The sequence below is a fragment of the Setaria italica genome, chromosome VIII (assembly GCF_000263155.2).
Source record: "Setaria italica strain Yugu1 chromosome VIII, Setaria_italica_v2.0, whole genome shotgun sequence".
Lineage (NCBI taxonomy): Eukaryota > Viridiplantae > Streptophyta > Magnoliopsida > Poales > Poaceae > Setaria > Setaria italica.
In genome coordinates, this window is record NC_028457.1 from 13643021 (window position 1) to 13662339 (window position 19319).

The window sequence follows — 19319 nt, forward strand, 5'->3', positions numbered from 1 at the left end:
TCTGATTCAGTATCTCATAATCTAAACCAGCTTTATTTTTGTCACTGAAGTACTCCAGTGCCCATTGCTAGCAATGTCCAGCATTTCTACTGATACAGGCTTACAAATGTGAAACGTGTACGTTCCACGTGTTTTTTATATCCCAAAAGTATGCACGTGATAAGATGAGAAATGCGCAGGCATGCTGCGTACTGTGACCAGCGAATTATAGACTAATCCTAAATTACTATTAATTTTGACTTTTCTAGGTGTATAGTTTTTATATGTACTATGTCTAAATTCATAGCAAAAATAATGTTTCTAGAAAAACCAAAACGAATAATACTTTGGGACGGTCTTAAAAAAGATGTCTCGACGTCAGTCGATTGAAATTTAGTTTTTCTCTCGATCAGCGCCTATAACCGTTTTGGACATTGATCTGAGAGTATTTTCCAGCAGACCTGAAATACATGTCACACTCGCCGGGTCCTTCCCGATGCCTATCACTCCAACTATACTTGGTGAAGATTGGTGAGTTTGATATCGTTTGCTTTCTTCAGTGGCATGCTCCTTGTTTAGCATATATATACATGGTGTGCGTTAAAAGTGTCATTTCTTTGTTCTCCAAGTCGCACATGTGTACAAGCTGAGAGTGAATAATAATGACCGATATGAGCGTTGGTGGTGGTCCTGTCCGCAATACCACTTTCAGTGGTTCAGTACACATCGAGACATCTTTCTCATGTACTAAAGTATCACAGTCTTACAGTCACATTGGTAACAATGTCTATAATTGTATTAGCCTAATCACAATGTGTTCTATGATGCATATTATTCAGGTGCCACAATAAGGATTTTTTTAACACAATAATACATATTGATTGGTGAATGTTCTTGTTTTCATTGCAGATAAATATTACCAGACGAATCTTGGGGGCCATTAAGAAAGAGGACCGTTCTGTGAAGCCTACAGCGCATGTAGGAGTTCTAAGGCCTATAAGGAGGTCTGCTAATGATGCAATGAAGCATTACACTTGTATGTTTAAACGTCCCCTAGAGTCCCGAAATCGTTAGGAATCTCTTCCTGCCACACGCTTCATACAAGAACCTTGGACCAGTCCATATGGCTTTCAATCCTGCGTCATGCTCAGGACAAAGCTGATATCCTTGAAGAACTGCGCGTCTACGAGCGACTGTACAACACACACTCAAGATGCATTCTCCACCTGAACTCCCAGCTACAATTGTGGTTTCCTATCAGCCATCGAAGCCACCAAAGCTCGCTTAGTTATTCATTAGTGATGTCTGCAAGTAGCCGATGCCCCCAGTCCTATCATCTTGGGTCAAGAGAGTGATGATGTTACAGAAGATGCTCATTTCTAAAGCTTGCTCGGTTATCAAGGATGTGTCTTAAGATGCATCTTGTTTCTTATATAATCCTGAGATGTACTCTCATTTGCAGTTGAGTTATGATTTGCATGGTCAGAGTGAATAAATACTAAGCACATGCAGAGGTAGAGGAAGGTACAATTACTCGCTTAACATGCATGGCTCTCTCTGATTCAGTATCTCGCAAACTAAACCAGCTTTATTTTGTCACCGAAGTACAACAGTCCCCCCATTTGGTAGATATAATGTCCGGCTAGCTGTTGTACTAGATGTATATAATTGTCCCTGTCAGCTGGGATGAGGAAGAAACTGTAGTTGGAATTCTGGGTGCAAAACTTAGCCGAATATGTATGTGGTCCGCAGGTCCTTCCTATAATGGATGGCCCAATGTGGAGCAGCACAAGGAGGCCCCTTCTCGTGGGCTTCCATGCCTCAAGATTTTGCCTCCATAACCATATGTAGTCCAGCCCACTAGCTCGGCACAGACTCAGGATCCTGGTAACTGAGGCCCATCTGCTGGTTCCTAGGCTGATATCACTATGGTTATTGACTAATGATGATTGCCACATCAAGTAACAGCACACGGTTCCATATCTTACATTACCCCAACAAGATCATACCAAGTAGACAAAGTTTGCTCCACCAAGCACGTACCAGGTCTGATAGAAGCATCTACCATACAGATACATTATTTCTCACGACGAACATCAGAAGATGTACTCTGGCACCTCCAGAGGGAATGGCGCCACTGTAACCTCGAACGGCTTACCTTCTGGTCGGCTCAACCTTACAAAGGAAAACAGATTGACAAATAATGTGAGGCGTATGGAACATAATAGATCTCCAATCGGTCAAAATTAGGATTATATAACCAAACGTAACTTTACTGCAGAATCAGAACATACTTGCCAGGCACAAATGAAAAAGAGCCTTCCACAGATCCAGGCCCTTTGGGCAGTGGCGTGCAGCTCTCATAGACAAACTCATCCCGACCAGGTGACAGCACAGGATACTGCAGAGGGCACGCCGATTAGATAGATCAGCTATTTTTTATCTTTCAAATGTAGCTGCACATTCAACGACAAAGAATGTATCTTTGTTTCCTGATCTCAGCATACCTGTCCAATAACACCTTCCCCACTAACAACAGAAACAACCCTGTCCCTTGATCGAATGGTCCAGTGGCGTGAATGAAGCTGGCAGGAAGAATAGTACACACCACCTAGCATGCAAGCCTCTGGAACTGACATGCGAATTGAATAAGTGTACAACAAACTTCGCTCATGACCCTGAGTTTGAGGATGTTCTGGCACAAAGACAGCAGATGCACGCACCTATCGATATCAGACATATGTCAGATCAACGCTCAGAAGAGATCAACCATGAGAATCATATACAGGATGCAATACATACTGCTGCAGTTACAAAACTAGAGCCTATGAAGAAAAATATAGTCCACACACTGCACTTATAAAAGACAATCTGGGTAGTCAGAAACCATATGTGTTGCTACTGAAGTATAAGCATGAACAATAGGAAGTTATGACACCTTCATGTTGAATTAGATGATTATGCAACTCTGTAAGAAGTCAAGAATACAACCTTAACACCATTTGTCATGGCTGAAGTACATAATGGCGGTGCTTCTGGATATAAGCTGATATACCTTGACTTCAACAGCATACGGGTCTTGATCATTCCATTCTGTAAACGCCTGAGATGCTCTTCCAGCCACAGAAGTAATCCATCTTGGGGTAGATCAGTATCAGTTGGCTTTACCAATGCTTTAGGCACACAAGGAAGCATTTCTCCTACTGGTAAGTTGTTTGTGCCAACATAAAGTTCACCATTTGAGCAATTTAGGATAAATGTTTTTGGATGAAACCATGATGTCGCCACTATAATGAATTTGCGCCCATTGAAGACATCAGGGAACTCACGATAAAACTGTTTTGTCTCTTCAACTATTTGCTCAAGTGGTGATAAATGCACATTTACCCAATAATCATAAAACGCATAGCCCCCAATTATTCCATGAGTGGAACTGCGTACATTTGCTTCATCGTTATCACTAAAAGGCAGTTGAGCATTGCAAAAGCGATACAGCAGCTTTGTGGGCATAGGGAGCTTGAAACCAAGATCATCCTCTGCCGACTTTAATTGAGCTTCCGAAACACCTTTGCACAATGTTTTGGCTGCCTCAGGAAAGTTTTCAGACAACCATTTTTTCATAGAACCCCAGAATTCTTTCACTCTCTTTACCAAGGATAAAGGGTACATGCCAAAAGACTCCAACCACACTTTATATGCAACCTGAAAAACAAATTGAAGTTTGATACAATGACACCAACAGTTGTTTGAAATTTATAATTCTAGGATAAGTGTAAATAACACGACAGATAAACATTCAACGAAAAAATTGCAGGTTCATAAGCAACAAAGACACGAACTGAGATCTCCTGGCTTGTTCGTTTTTGAATTACTATGATGTAGAACAAATATTAGGGGTGCAACAAAACCAAACATTCACAACAGACTACAGATATAGCATGGAGATTGCATACCTTCCCTTAAGAAAAATTCTGCAAGCTCCTTATAGACTATGCATAAAAAGTTGGCGAGTGATTACTTCTTGTCCAACATGCTAAACTATTTATTTTGGTAGCTAAATGCTACCTGATCCTTAACCCAAATATCTTGCTTCCAAGAATTTATCATGCATGAAGAATGAAGCACATCAAGCAACACTGAGAAATAAGTTCAAGTGCTCAAGAGGATGCAATTGAGACATGTATTCACCCAAACCATATGTAAAGATGAATAAGTCCATGCATGAACAACAGAACGGAATAAGAACCTATTGAGCATGATATTTGTGGTAATGGTCAGCCAGTCGAATACTTAATCTTTATGAAAACTAGTAGGAATAATTAGATACATAATGAATTAGGCCTTAGACACCTAGTAATATTACTATTATTAATGCCTTTTTATATATTTTTATATAAAGTTTCCCATTTTGCTAGTTGTTCAGTTTTATTTCTGGCAACCCCAACTTGCTTGGAAGTTGAAACTAACAGACTTGGTTGTTGTCGTATAACATATTGGCATTTGTTAGAAAAGATGCAATAGTATCAAGTCATCACACAAGAACAGAAGATGTATTGTGATACTCTACCCCTTACACACAATAGCGCTTGGATTCAGATCCAACATCATGAGATAACCGCACAAGAATGTGTAGTCTCATGAATGATGCAGATGAAACCCTGGATACAACTAAAAGAATGGCACCTGAGTAACCACGCAATAAGAGAAAAATATTGAGTGAAGCACAAGTTCGAAAGAGTATGAATTATTGCTAATATCATCATTGCGAGAAGTTCTTTTTTGAAGAAGAGACAACGGAGTAAATATTTAATTGTTATCATACCGAAAGAGGAATGAATAAACCAGTTTTCTTCTTCTGCACAAGAATATGATATGCTTTGCTGCATATAGATGTAGACAATTGTAAATGGGATACTTTGCTGCATATAGATGTAGACAATTGTAAATGGGATACTTCGTCACAACGGGAGGGTGCTACAGTCCTTTGAACATAATGCACTACTTTTGACATTATCCTTTTCTGCTGTGATTTTCCTTCACCTTGGAACGAGTATGTGTTGTATTCCAATGCTGACAAAGTGTTTGGAAGACTGATCTTGGTCCTAAAACCGGTGCAAAATACAACAAACGGAATGCAGCCCCTCTGGACAGGAAATTTCTGTTCGGATGAGTTGTAAGTAGGGATGCAGCTGGTGACGCAAATGGGAAGTGGTGGATCAGTTAACTAGTTTATTTTTATCCCTGTTCCATTGCTTTAAAATCCAGGTTAGTTTAATAAAAGTTTCAGGTCAACCAAGAAAGAGTTCTTAGCATGCTAATTTAGATGCTACTCTTGGCTAATCTGACATGGAGCTATAAAACATCCACTGAATCAACTACAAAACAATGAATTTCAGTTCACATTTGTGCATTCCTCACCACCCTCACCCCCACTCAATATCCAATTCTACATGGCTCTGGATACCAGCATCTCTTTTTTCTGAAATTGTCAATAGATTCCTTGCTCTAAGCTTCTATTTTTTCCATTTCCTTGGTCATAACTACGAAATGACCTGTAGAATTCAAGGCTACGCTACGCTGTGGCATCACTAATTCCGCACCAGGTAAGAAAAAAAATCATTCAATGTTCCAATCACAATGAACAACAAGAGCAACAAGACAAAAAGAAGAAGCAATAATCGAACCGCGCAGAGGTATCACTTGCTCGTTGATTCCTGCAATTCTCACAAACGGGAGGAACCAAAAATAAAAAAATAAAACGAAGGAACCAGAGTTAAGATGGGCGGACCTGGAAGGACGGGAGCGGCCGGCCCTCGGGGTCGACGGGCGCGTCGAGGCCCAGGTCGTCGGCGCAGAAGCGGCGCCAGAGGGAGTCGTCGGCGACGGCAGCGCGGAGGCGCTTGCTGGCGCAGGCGAGCGCCGCGGCGGGGCGCGGGCCGGCCTTTGAAATGACCGTGTCCAGGGCTAGCCCCTCCATGCTTTCCAGCCCGGCCGCGGCGGCCGGCGTTGGCTCCGGCGGCGGCGGGGACGCCATCGGCGTGGCGGCGCGCTCCGGGGTTGTGGGGGAACTCGAGGGGACGGGGTCTGTTGCGGTGGCGGAATGGGGAGGAGACTCGTCCGTACTCGAAGCTGCGGTGGGCCCCACCGGAGCAAAATAACAGAGGCAAACCAGGGGGGATATTTACATATTTGCCACCGTTGCAAATGGCACTCCTTCATTTGCCACTTTTACGGGAGCTTCTACATTTTTACCATCACGAACGAAATGAAGCAACAGATTTGCCACTTTTACTGACGTGGCACGCCACGTCCCCGCGACAGCGTGTAAAAGGGATGCCAAAAGACGTGTGTGCCCTCACCTTTCTCCTCCGTTAACCTCCCCCGACGCCATCCATCTCCCCGTCCCCATCTCCACTTCTTGCCGTCCGCAAGCCCCGCTTCCAGCCGCGGCCGGCCTCCATTTCCGCACCCGCCTCCGTCTCCACCTCCACCTCCCTCGCCGCCGCGAACACGAGGCCCCGCCCCGGCGCCACCGTCCGCGCTTCCACCGCCTCGCCCTTCACCGAGGCCACTTCCTCCTCGCGCTACCGCCACGATGCCTGATCCTACGCCGCCGACGGCTCCTCCAGCCCCGCGTCACTGTCGTCGTCGCCCTCCGATGCCGCCGCCGCGGCCGCCACCGCCGCGGCGGGCTGCCAGGATGATGAGATCGCGCTGCAGCTGCCGGAGCGTCGGAGGCTCCTGGACGCGCAAAGAGCTTCCAGGGGGAGGAGCGCCGAGGGGGAGGGCGGCGGCAGCAGGCCTCGGAGGGTGGCGCTGGTCGGGATGGGACCCGGGGACCCCGAGCTGCTCACGCTCAAGGCCGTCCGTGGCATCGAGGCCGCGGACCTGGTGCTCTACGACTGGCTGGTGTCCAACGACATGCTGGACTTGGTCGGGGAGGGCGCAAGGCTTCTATACGTCGGCAAGATGGCGGGATACCACAGCCGCACACAGGTGAGTAATGCGGGACCGTCGATTCAATTGCGATCAATTGATACACGCTGTTAGAAATGCTAATTGGGTGTGCATTCGGCAATTAACATTTAAAGTACATTATTATTATTTTAACAATGCATCAGATAGCTTTCATCAGATAGCTTTTTTGGTTGTGTATTCCTGGCTTGGTTTTCTTAGTCGGTTCTTGGATTTCGACCCGGCGGCATTGGCTAATCCGCCCTTGGTAATGTTTTTCTACTAGTCCTCTTTTTATGAACAGATTTCTGGAGCTTAGCTTGCGCCCTCTCCTTTGATTGCTTAATTGTTCGTTTGCTCCGTTGTGTAGCTGATTTGTTTCTCCTGCTGGTTCGGTTTGTCTCTGCGGGATATTTACATATTTGGTTCGGTTTCATGGTTCTTGAATCTCATTTCCTCTTGTATCTAATACGCTCACCCTCTGCAGCAAGCATCAAGAGATTCAAGAACCATGAAACCGACCAAAGATCGCATTTTCCCCAAGCAAGCAAAGGAGAAGGGTGAAGGACGTACCACGGGATTCTTATCGTTGAGGAGTTCTCCAGCAGCTTCCTCTGGACGCCGGCGAGGTCGCCCGCGCGCGCGAGGCCGTGGATGGTCTCGGCCTTGGCCAGCCGCGGCCTCGGGCCCCCCGTTCTGGCTCCCCGGCATCTCCTCCCTCCCCCTCTTTCTTTCGGAGCTCCACTTGTGTGCGCGCCCGCGTGAGCGTTCTCCGTGTGTGTGAGGAGGAGCTGTCAGGGAGGAGGAAGAAGAAGGGAGGCGACGGCGAGGCTGTGAAAGAGGACGTGCCGACGGGGAGATGGATGGTGTCGGGTCTGACAGCGGGAGGTTAACGGAGGAGAAAGGCGAGGGTACACGGGTCTTTTGGCACCCCTTTTACACGCTGTCGCGGGGACGTGGTGTGCCACGTTAGCAAAAGTGGCAAATATGTTGCTTCGTTTCGTTCGTGATGGTAAAAACGTAGAAGCTCCCGTAAAAGTGGCAAATGAAGGAGTGCCATTTGCAACAGTGGCAAATATGTAAATATCCCCAATTTGGGAGTTGCAAAATTGGCATTTTGCCATAAATGCGTAACTGTAGCATTTCGTTTGTATTTGTGAAATATTGTCCAAACATTGACTAATTAGGGCTTAAAAGATTCGTCTCGCAAAGTACAACAAAACTGTGGCAATTAGTTTTTTATTTCGTCTACATTTAGTAATTCCATGCATGTACCGTAAGTTTGATCGTGATGGAAAATCTTCTTTTTGCATAGTGCTAAAGTTGGGAATTTGGGAGTAACTAAACGTGGCCCAGGTCGGTGAGACTTTTCTGGAAGATATAGAGATGATTGCTAATGATCAAGATAGGCAAAACTCAGGAAAACCTTTGGTTTGGGCCACGAAGTATCCTTAGCTCCTTACCAGCCCAAGAAGCAATCAACTCTCTTGGGGTGCTGCCGCGTCCAACTGTAGGGGTCACGTCGCGTCTTTTTTCGACTGTCTGGTCACGGGTGATCCGGCGGTCCCGACGCTGCCACCAAAGCACGCAGCTTCGTGAGGAGATCCTTGGGTTCTCAACTCATCGGTTTCGGGTTCTGGGAAGGTCCCGGTCGGTACCACTGTGCTCCAAAATATTCCTACACTAAGAAGAGAAAAATTGGAAATCGTGTCTCACATTTTACGAGGAGCCTCCTGCCGCCGCCCACCCTCGCCGCGTGCCCGCGGCTCAAGATGCTCCGTCCCGAGGTGCTGGCCTTCATGTCCACTTTGTGCCCCTGGAGGGGGCACTTGATTGTTTTGTGGGGGTCTTGCCACGGCCCCCGGACCTGGCCACGTCGTCTCGAATTCGCGGCCGTCCGATGGCGGTCGGCTTGGCCGTCTAGGGCGGCCACCGGAGCACGCAGTTCTGCAAGAAGCCCCTCAGGTTCTCAGCTTATCGGTTCCAGGTGCAGGGGTTGCTCCGCCCCAAGGCGTTGGGTTATGTGTCTTCGTCTCACTGGTTAGAAGCCTCAAGGATAAGGATGCGCTTGATTGCTTTGTGTTTATTTGTGTTAGATACATAAAATTTGTTGCAGTTGTGGCCTAACTCAGCGTAGCAAAGAACATGTCAACAGTGCGCCGATGCACACATATACACCACCGCTGCCACCTGCAATAAATTTTAAGTATCTAACACAAACAAACACAAAGCAATCAAGCACATCCTTATCCTTGAGGCTTCCAACCAGTGGAACGAAGATACGTAGCCCAGCGCCTCAGGGCGGAGCAACCCCCCTGACCCAAAACTAATGAGCCAAGAACTTGAGGGATGTAAACAAACACTTTTGGTGGATGACGTGCTGACGTGTTCTTGTTTGTTGATTACAACTCAATGCCTACGTGTTGAGATTTCTAGATTTAAGGCGCTGCTTGTGCGTTTTTATCTTTAAATGCTTTGTCGCAAGACTTCTACTCTTTTTGTTGTACCTATTTCACACTTTGCATTTTTCAAATTTGGAGGACCTGTTTCAGCTTTATGTCGCCACCTACAGGTCGTCGTTGTACGCGAGATTCTGAGCAAAGGCAACGTCATCAACGTCTCCTAGAATTAACTCAGTGTATGTGTTTGTGTTCGATTCGTCAAAAATTCTTATTAGTTTTTATTTTAGTTTAGTGTGTACGTTTACGTTTGATCCATTTATTTTCTCATGTTAATCGCATTATATTCATTCGTGGTTCTATGTATGCATGTTTATTTTTCCTATTGCCGAAGCATTTGAATCGGATCCGGTGAATTGATGGGAGAATTGGGTGTCATCAATAGGCGATGTAAGTACATAGAGTACTCTTTTTATTTGTTGTTTTTAAATTGTCAAATATATGTTCCAGCATTGATTATTGTTCTACTTTGTTTGACTAAGGGAGACGTATGTTTCCTATTGTGTCTTGTGAGTATGCTCGTAAGCGGAGGTGGTTTCGGATGAAGGATTGTCGTTTACGTAATCTTGGAAGAGTAGGTGTTGTAATAGTAGTCGCTGAATTTCTTCCTTCTATTTTTTTACTAATTTTTGTTTATTCTATAAACTACTTTGTTCGTGTTAGTTTGCAAATAGGTTTTTTTTGTGAAATATACCCTCAGTTTCTTGGGAGCGTTTTGCTCCGGACTATATTGAATTTTTGAAAGGTAATCAAAGTATATGTATAGTACTCTTTTGTTTTAATTGCGTGTTATATTAACTGTATCTATTTTTTTGAAACTTTGTTGTGGATGAAGCAGTATCTTATCCTGATCGGTCATACTATGGTACTATTGATTATGAATGCACATTTTGTGGTGCTATATTTTGGTATGGAGAATGTAGTAAGCATGATTCGACACAACGTCGTGTGATCTACCATCTATGTTGCAGAGGTGGCAAGTTCTTTTTGCCATCTTTTCAAGTAGTGCCAGAGTTTTTAGCTTCTTTGCAGCATTTTGATGGAGATTCTCGGTGCAAGAATTTCTTGAATAGAATTAGGCAATACAATTCCTTGTTTGCTTTTACTTGTATGGGTGCTAATATCGATGATGGAATTAATGACGGCTGTGGCCCTTATATGTTCAAAATTAATGGTTTAGTGTATCATCGTATTAGTTCTTTGATGCCTGCTAAAGACGAGTCTCCTAAGTTTGCTCAATTTTACATATATGATACAGAGCATGAAATTAGGAATAGAATTTCAGCTATTGTGTCTGAGGATAGTGATGATACCATCTTGGATCTTGATATTGTTAATGGTCTAATATCAATGCTGGATAATTGTAACCCTTTGGTGAAGCAATTCAGAAAGGCACGTGATGTTCTTGCTTAGCATGGTGGTGAACATATAGGTATAAGAATTGTGGGTGCACATGAAGATGATCCTATTCAGTTGAATGTGACAACAGTGATTGAAATAGCTGGGTTAGTTGTTGGTGATTTTTCACTTAAGAATTATAAACGAGATATCATAGTGGATAGTATATCATCTAGCTTGCAACACATTTCTTGTCTTCATCCCGCTTATATGGCACTACAATATCCATTGTTGTTTCCTTATGGTGAGCAGGACTTTCGTCTTGGGATTTCGTATAGGCGTACGGATTTGTTACAAGCTGGTGCTTGAAAAAATGTTACCATGAAGGAGTATGCTTGTTATAATTGTCATTATAGGAGAGATCAGCCTAATCCACATTTATGTTGTGGAAGGTTGTCTTTTCAGTCAGCAGTTGATATTTTTGCCTGCATAGAAGAATGTAGGCTGACTTGGATAGCTAATCACCAAGATGACTTTAGATGTGAACATTTTCAAGGCATTACTTATGCTATGAGTAGAGGTTGCATTGATGGTTCTTCTATAGGAAAACAATGCGTTATTCCGGTTTCTTTCATTGGTGGTTGATGGTATTTAACTCAGCGATTTCAAGATGCAGTTGCTATATTTAGGGTGCATGGTATTCCTCATTTTTTTATGACATTTACATGCAATCCAAAATGGCTAGAAATAAAAGAGACCTTGGAGTTGGAGTATGGACAACGGCCATCGAATAGACCTGATCTTGGCTATAGGGTGTATCATATGAAGCTGAGCGAATTAATGAATGATATTAAGTCTTGTTCTATTTTTGGACCTATTGTTGCAGGTACACACGTATAATTTATGCATTATTGGGTTCTATTCCATTTTCCAATGGTATCATAATTTTTTTTGCCTGGATTTATCTTGTATGACCGTTGTTGTACGATTTACATACTAACAAAGCAATTTCCTTTCACTTTGCGAAGTGTCAAGTTTCACAAAAGAGGGTTGCCACATGCTCATATATTGGTTTGGCTCCAAGATATAGCGGCGGCAGACATTATTTCAGCCGTTGATAAGTATATATCTGCTGAAATACCAGATCCTAAATAAGATCCACTTGGATATGCAGTCGTGGAAGAATTTATGATGCATGGTCCATGTGGTGACGATAATAAAAATTGCCCCTGTATGAAGAATAGTTTGTGTTCAAAGTATTTTCCTAAGCAATTTCAAGCAGAAACTACTATTGATGGGAGAGGTTTCATTATGCACAAGCAACGTGATATGGGATGGTACATTATTAAGAATGGTGTTCGATTGGATAATCGTTATGTGGTCCTTACAATATGTTGTTGTTGAAGAGATATCAAGCACATATAAATGTTGAATTTTGCAATCAGTCAAACATTGCTAAGTAGTTGTGTAAGTATGTGACGAAGGGACCTGTACAAGCAAATGTTACATTTGGAAGGACTGGGAAAAGGAAGGCCTCATCGAGTAGCACTTTTCTGATGAATAAAAGGTTGCGATCAGTAGATAAATCCGGTGTGCCATATGCTAAAGACAAAATAATGGAGCATATTCAATGTTGATATATATATGACAAGGAAGCATATTAGCATATTTTTGGTTTTGAACTGCATCACAAGATTCCAGCTATTGAGAGATTGGCAATTCATTTACCTAACATGAATACGGTGCCATATGCCACTGGAGCTAACTTGGCGACTTTGATTGCTACTCCTTTTCTCCAAAAGACCACATTGACTGAATGGTTTGTGGCAAATCGTAAGTATCCTGCTGCTCGTGAATTATCATATTGTGATTTTCCTACTAGGTGGACATGGGATAGCTCCTCACGATTGTGGAAACTCAGGGGCAGTGGGACCTATAAGATTGGACGCATGTATAATGTTCATCCTTCTCAGGGTGAGAATTACTATCTCAGAATGCTTCTGTTAGTTGCCAAGGAGCTCAATGTTATGAGGATGTACGTATGGTTAATGGAATTTTGTATGACACGTTTAAAGAGGCTTGCTCAGCACGAGGTTTATTGGGTGATGATTGCAAATGGTTTGCTGCTTTTGCTGAAGCAAATTGCTGGGCTACCGGATCTCAGTTACGATCTTTATCCATGCTAATAGTGATGTATTGTGGTGTCTCTAATGAAGCCTCTTTATTTGATAGATGTTGGCGATCCATGGCTGATGATATAGACTATGTTCTTCAAAAGCGTATGGGCAGTTCTTCTTATTTTGTACCTGATTCACAGCTGAGAGGTATGGTAATTGATGAGCTATCTGAGTTATTTTCTAAAAATGGGGTTTCAATTACAAAGTACAATTTGCCATCTTCAGCACCGAATTTAGGTTTTTGAAATCGCCTTATTGATGATGAAGAGGCATATGACATTGCTACACTAGTAGATTAGGCTCCTCTATTGTACAGTAGACTGAATGATTGTCAATGGATTGCTTATGATTCCATTGTTAGAAGTGTCATGAGTAATGAACCTGCATTTTACTTCATGTTAGGTGTTTGAGGTACTAGCAAAACATTTCTTTGGAACAATATAATTACATGTGTTGGATCTCTTGGAAAGATCATCCTTGCTGTTACATCATCAGGCGTTGCTTCATTGTTACTACAGGGTGGCAGAACTGCAGATTCAAGATTTAAGATTCCAATAGACATTGATGAGACTACAATTTGTGATATTAAGAGAGGTACCATGCTAGCTGATCTCGTGAAAAAAACATCTCTAATAATATGGGACGAAGCACTGATGACACATAAACGGTGTTTTGAAGCTTTGGATCGCTCATTACGCGATATTATGTCAGAGAATGATGCAGATATGAGATTATTGCCTTTCGGTGGTATGGTTGTGGTTCTTGGTGGTTATTTAAGACAGCTTCTACCTGCTGTTGAAGGTGGTGTGTGCTCAAAGACAGTGGATGCTACGATCACTATTTCTCCACTATGGAGATTTGTTATTATTTTGGAGCTAACAATGAATATGAGATTAGTTGCAGATGGTTTGGATTCCATTGCTAAGGAGGAGCTCTCTAAATTTAGTGTTTGGTTTCTTTGAGTAGGTGATGGTACTTTACCTACTGTTTCTCATGCAACTAGGGATGATGGTGTTTGGATACAAATTCCTGATGACATGTTAGTTGTGACTACTACTGGCGATAGAATATGAGCCATGATTGATGCAGTCTATGACGATTTTAATTTTAATTTTAAGGACGAATCTTATTTGTGCAAGTAAGCCATTGTGTCTCCTACTAATGACATGGTAGATGGGATTAATTCCGCAATGATATCAATGCTCCCAGGAGAAACGAAAGAATATTTGAGTTTTGATTGTGTTTCTAAGTGTTCGGATATAGCTGGCGATGTTGATTTATTATATCTGGTTGAATTTTTGAATTCATTGAAGGTTAATAATTTTCATGATCATTGCCTTGTTCTTAAAGTTGGAGTTCCGGTGATGCTTCTCAGGAATCTTAATCAGACGGCTGGTTTATGTAATGGTACGCACCTCATATCACTAATTTAACTTATAGGATTCTGGAGGCACGTATTATTACTGGTTTTAACATTGGTGACACAGTATACGTTCCTCGTATAGTTTGGACTTCTGCAAATAAGAAGTGGCCTTTTACTTTGCAAAGATGTCAATTTCCTATTCGAGTGTGCTATGCTATGACTATCAATAAGAGTCAAGGGCAGACTTTGTCAGCTGTTGGACTATATTTAAGAAATCCAGTTTGCTCGCATGGTTAGTTATACGTTGCAGTGTCAAGAGTCACTTCTAAAAAAGGGCTCAAGATTTTAATAGAAGATGGTGACAATGGATGTGGAAAATACACAAAAAATATTGTGTACCCTGAAGTGTTTGCTTCACTCAGACGATCGCTTTCTTCGTGACTGCTGAAGCGCTATGGATGGCATGGTTTATTATGAATGTTGATTTTGTGTATGTGTTTTCTTGCAGATAATTCACAGATTGAGGTCACAATCTTTCTCTACATGTTTGAAAAAGCCAAGACTATAAGAGAATACTTACAGGGAGTACAAAGGTAAAGTTATAGACAAGGATTTGCTGCACCGAGGATCTGCTGACCTTGAAAAGGATGTTGAGAAACTATGTAATGAAAAGAATATGCTGGTACTGAAACTTGAAGAGGCTTCAAGAGAACCTGGTGCTGTAATTACAACACAACATGCTTGAAATACTTTTCCCTCTGGGCATTGTTTAAAGTAAGAAGTAATAAATTTTTTGCAACTGTCATGTCGGAACCAAGTTATCTCAGAATTTAAAGCTCTGGTGTCATCACTACCAAGGGAAATGGGTGTTGTGCAAAGTGAATTGTCCAAACACAAGGATGCTTCCTTATAGTTGCATTCTTTATGAGCAGAAGTTTCTTCACTTTCTAGCATCCTAACCAGAAAGGTAAATTTCATTTGTTAGTTTGCACAATTAGTGTGCAACTGTTGAGGCATTGGTTTGCTAATGTGTCAATTCTGTATATTTTTGTAGGACCAAGAAATTGAAGAAACATCATGCAGATCTGCCCATGCTGGATCTTATATAAGCCAACTTCAATCTCTGGTTTGTAACTTCAAAACCTTTTAATACAAATATTTTTTGTACCGATTTAAGAAGGTGCAATGGTTTATTAAGGCAATGTTGTTTATTAACATGTTTACATATTGTAGGTCCTTGATATTAAGGAAAACATAAAGGAGCTTCAGCTGTTTGTGGAATTGTATAAGCATGAGTCCACTGATTTCAGGTAGGTTCATCTTTTTTCAAAATCATCATTTACGTAACTTCTATATGAGTGATATTTACTGAACAGGGTACTTCTTTTCAGTTCATTTTTATGAAAAATGTTGAGTTAGTGTTATTCTTGCATGAACTTGAAGCTTTAGGTGTAGTTTTTATGCTTGAACAATTGGTTTGTGTACACATGTATCTGCATTTTCATATTTTGAATTTACAATAGTTGTATTAAAAGTGCTTGTTTGAATCTAATCTCCTCCCGCCTATTCCAACGGCATCTAGAATAAGTAGACAGTGTGATTTGTGGACGAGATCCAGTATCCACATGTTCAATGTTGCCTTAAAATGGAGCTGCGTGGGTACCTAGGCTCACCATTGTTAGTGGAAAGAACTTCATTGGGTTTTCAGAATTCCTAGTCATTTAAAATCGAACTATCAAACATAATACGCTCACTCGAGTGGAGCTGCGTCACACGGCGCATATAAGTATGATTGAACAGATTTAACCAGACAAGCATACGGAACAGATTGAACCATTAGTAGATGAGAGGTGTTACCTTCTGTGAAGTACTTAATTAACACATATAAGTACAAAGTTGTTGCCTATGTGCTCGAGACAAGGCAGAGGCATCCAACATAGTGAATGCATTACATATAGATTAGCAAACTAACATCTATATAAGTACGAAGTCTATCTTCATGGGACCAGAGTAAAGCAAAGAGGCATGTAAAGTCATGCAGCCTCAACTATACTTCATCCCAGAGTATAAAACTTGCTAGCCATCATCCTCCATTTGATAGTAATGCAAAGCTCCTCCGCCTTGGCTTTGATCTAACATTTTACAAGAGCATCAGTTTTTTTTTCAGGAATTTCAAGTCGAAAAATGATGTTACCGTATGTAAACGAGGGATGATTAGGTAAGGGAAGGACTATCACCTGCTTGGCAGAAAGAACATCATCACTTCCTTCGTCGTCATTGTCAGCAGAGAATGGCATCGACACTTTCATTTTTTTGAAATAAAGCACATAGTCGTAGGAATCCTCCTTTATTCAGGAAAAAATAGGGTCATAGTGAATATATAGGATATCTATCGTTTAGAACTTTGCACCCTTTGTACAATGGTAACTGCACTGGATTGTAAAAAGTATGGCACACATTGATGAGTTAGAATGGTAGAATTGTTTATTTGTATCCCTTAGATTGATGTCTGTTGCAATTGCATGTTACCGGAAATAAAAGAGAGTTATTTATATATAGAATAAAAGAATGTGCTGTTACCAAAAGTTATGAATGTATCTAGATGAGGGTAGATAACATTCATGAAAGTAGAGGTTAATCTAATTCGCTCCTAATTAAATAAGCCAAAAACACCCCTGATTATTAACTAATCTAATTTAAAGTATAGTATTATTGGCAACTGTATAATAAAGAGGAGAGCAACTGACATAATGTGAATCAATATTTTCATTTCTGGAGTGAATATACATGCATGTCCGTAATGATGAATCAAATGCCACGAACAATATTCAATATTCAATTTTCTGTTGATAGGCCTGTATATTAAGTATGTGGTATGAAAAGATTACGAACCCAAAACATTATTATATGATTCTATCATAAGTGTACCATAAGACAATATTTAGAATGTTTCATGCAGTGAATCTTCTGTATTTAGGATGTGATTGCAATGGAAATTTAAGACATATACGCTTATATTACCAAAAAAAGCTATCAAGTAGCCCATAATGAACTGACTGCATGTCATCATCTTGAAAAAATATTATTCCTTTTTCATATTTACCAAATGTGAAGCTTTATCTCATGCTTACCACACGCATGATAGTGAGGCAAGCATTAAATTAGGACACCGTAGACTAGCACTAACAGGCGAGCATCCAATCTAAAAAAATAACACATTCCTTCCTCAACCCCATTTCTGGCGAAATCCACAGGTACTCAAGTTTAAAAAATCTAAGACTATGGAGATGCTGCAGGGGTCTGGCTTACGTCATCACTGATGCGTGATGCTGAGGCTCCCGCTCCATTCCCTTGGTTCCTAGGGGAGGCAGCGCTTGCTTCAAAGCCTGGTGGCACGTTTGGGACTCTGGGCTTGACGTCGTCGTCGAGGTTCTTGGCGAGTGGTGTCTTGATTACTCACCGGCGGCTCGGCCCTGTGGTGGATGTAGGGCGCGCATCAACGATGGTCCTGAGGTTGCAGGGCTTCACAAGAAGCGATCGTGCGCGTCGCACAGTTGTCTTCGGGAGTTGTGGTTGTGGCGTGCCATCGTCGCACTGCAGATGGGGGAGAAGGATGCGGCCGGTGATGAGAGAGGAAGAAGATGATGTGTTCGGCGAGGGGAGAGGGAAGAAAACCCACATTATGATGGGATGTTTTGGGGAGAAGGTGAATAGGTAAGGTGGTGAGGAAGTTCGGCTTCTTAAGGAGTGTGAGGGCACGATAGTTATTTCTGCCCAGAAACCAGTGGAAGACAAATAAGCGTATTCTTTGCGTGTATTTTCATGTGTGCAATTGGTTTGCGGATATGGCGATGGCGTACTTGATGTGTCCGAAGATGATGATCTACAGGAGTTTGCACTCCTACCTATGCGTGTTACGCTAATGCGTGTTATTGAACATGCTTGTAGTTATGGTTATGTCGTTGGACTGGAATTTTTGTAATGTTGGATTGTTGTTGATGATGATTGTTTTATTATATTTTATACCTGATGGGTTGAAATTATTATTGTTTTTATGGTAATATGAGATCGATCTTCATTAATCACTTATATATTTACATTGGTAATATTGACTACAAGGTCAGCCAACTAGTCCTGGACCTCATCAACAAAAAGTAGCAGAAAAACAAAAGCGATACTAATTCACAGTTGCATTTAAAGAGTGAATTAGTTATCTATTCCAAGTTCCCTTTGGAACATAACAATTTCTCGGCGAATCCTACAATCCTCGCTGCAAAACAGTGTCTTTTGTGGCCATCCAAAAGTAACGCCGTAGCCGCCGCCAGCGCACGAAAGGTCGCCGTGCACTAGTGCCGGCGGCAGCGGTTTGCCTGCCTTGCGCTAGGTCGTTCGACCAATCCACTCCGCAGCCTTCTCGCGGCACAGCCGACACCCCTTGTTCCTTAGCATGCATGGTCCGCCGCCATCACTCGCCGTCGAAGCTTCCTCGCCCTCAACTCATCTGACATACCACCTCACGCTGTCGTCGTCGCCGGTGCTACCATTGTTCTTGTAGAGGTTGAGGGCGACCAAATAGGCCGCCACATTGTGCCCGCCGGCGGGGGCGCGGGAGAGCTCGTAGAGGGATGGCTAGGGCTGCGGTGTTCCCCGAAGAACTTTACTATTCCGGTGAAGAAGCAGGCGTCCGGGTTGCCGATTAGGGTCAGGCGAGTAAGGAGGGTGGCGTACCTGGCAGGCTCGTTCAACGGCATGTCATCTCTGAACTGGGCTAGTGCCATGCGCTGGCCGACGGTGCGGTCACCGCACATGCGTCGCATGAACAAGTAGGTCGCCCGTAGGCCGCGGAGGTCATCTATGGGCCGCTCTGAGGTTGTAGCGAGGTGGCCGGCGATCTCAATGGCCACCTCGGTAGGGAGCGTTGCAAGTGATAGGGGATGCCGCCTCACCGCCATGATTGCCTATGTCAACGTCATGCGACACGAAGTGCGACGAGGGTTCGGATGGTGGCATGGATGGAGCTACGACGCGTGGATGGCGGCAAGCCGGAGT

At 42.7% G+C, this 19319-nt stretch overlaps 2 protein-coding genes across 2 annotated transcripts; one reads left to right on the forward strand and one right to left on the reverse strand.

Annotated features, from left to right (window-relative positions):
* Positions 1-1540: 1540 nt before the first annotated feature.
* Positions 1541-6087, reverse strand: LOC101774680 (F-box protein SKIP16). Its single transcript, XM_004979079.2, has 5 exons — positions 5768-6087; positions 2971-3681; positions 2487-2702; positions 2274-2380; positions 1541-2154 (listed from the first exon to the last, which is right to left on the reverse strand). The coding sequence occupies exons 1-5, from the start codon at positions 6011-6013 to the stop codon at positions 2076-2078; spliced, it is 1359 nt and encodes a 452-aa protein (XP_004979136.1). The 5' UTR covers positions 6014-6087; the 3' UTR covers positions 1541-2075.
* A 70-nt stretch (positions 6088-6157) lies between these two features.
* Positions 6158-8044, forward strand: LOC101775082 (uroporphyrinogen-III C-methyltransferase-like). Its single transcript, XM_004979080.3, has 2 exons — positions 6158-6975; positions 7421-8044. The coding sequence occupies exons 1-2, from the start codon at positions 6805-6807 to the stop codon at positions 7715-7717; spliced, it is 468 nt and encodes a 155-aa protein (XP_004979137.1). The 5' UTR covers positions 6158-6804; the 3' UTR covers positions 7718-8044.
* Positions 8045-19319: the final 11275 nt, after the last annotated feature.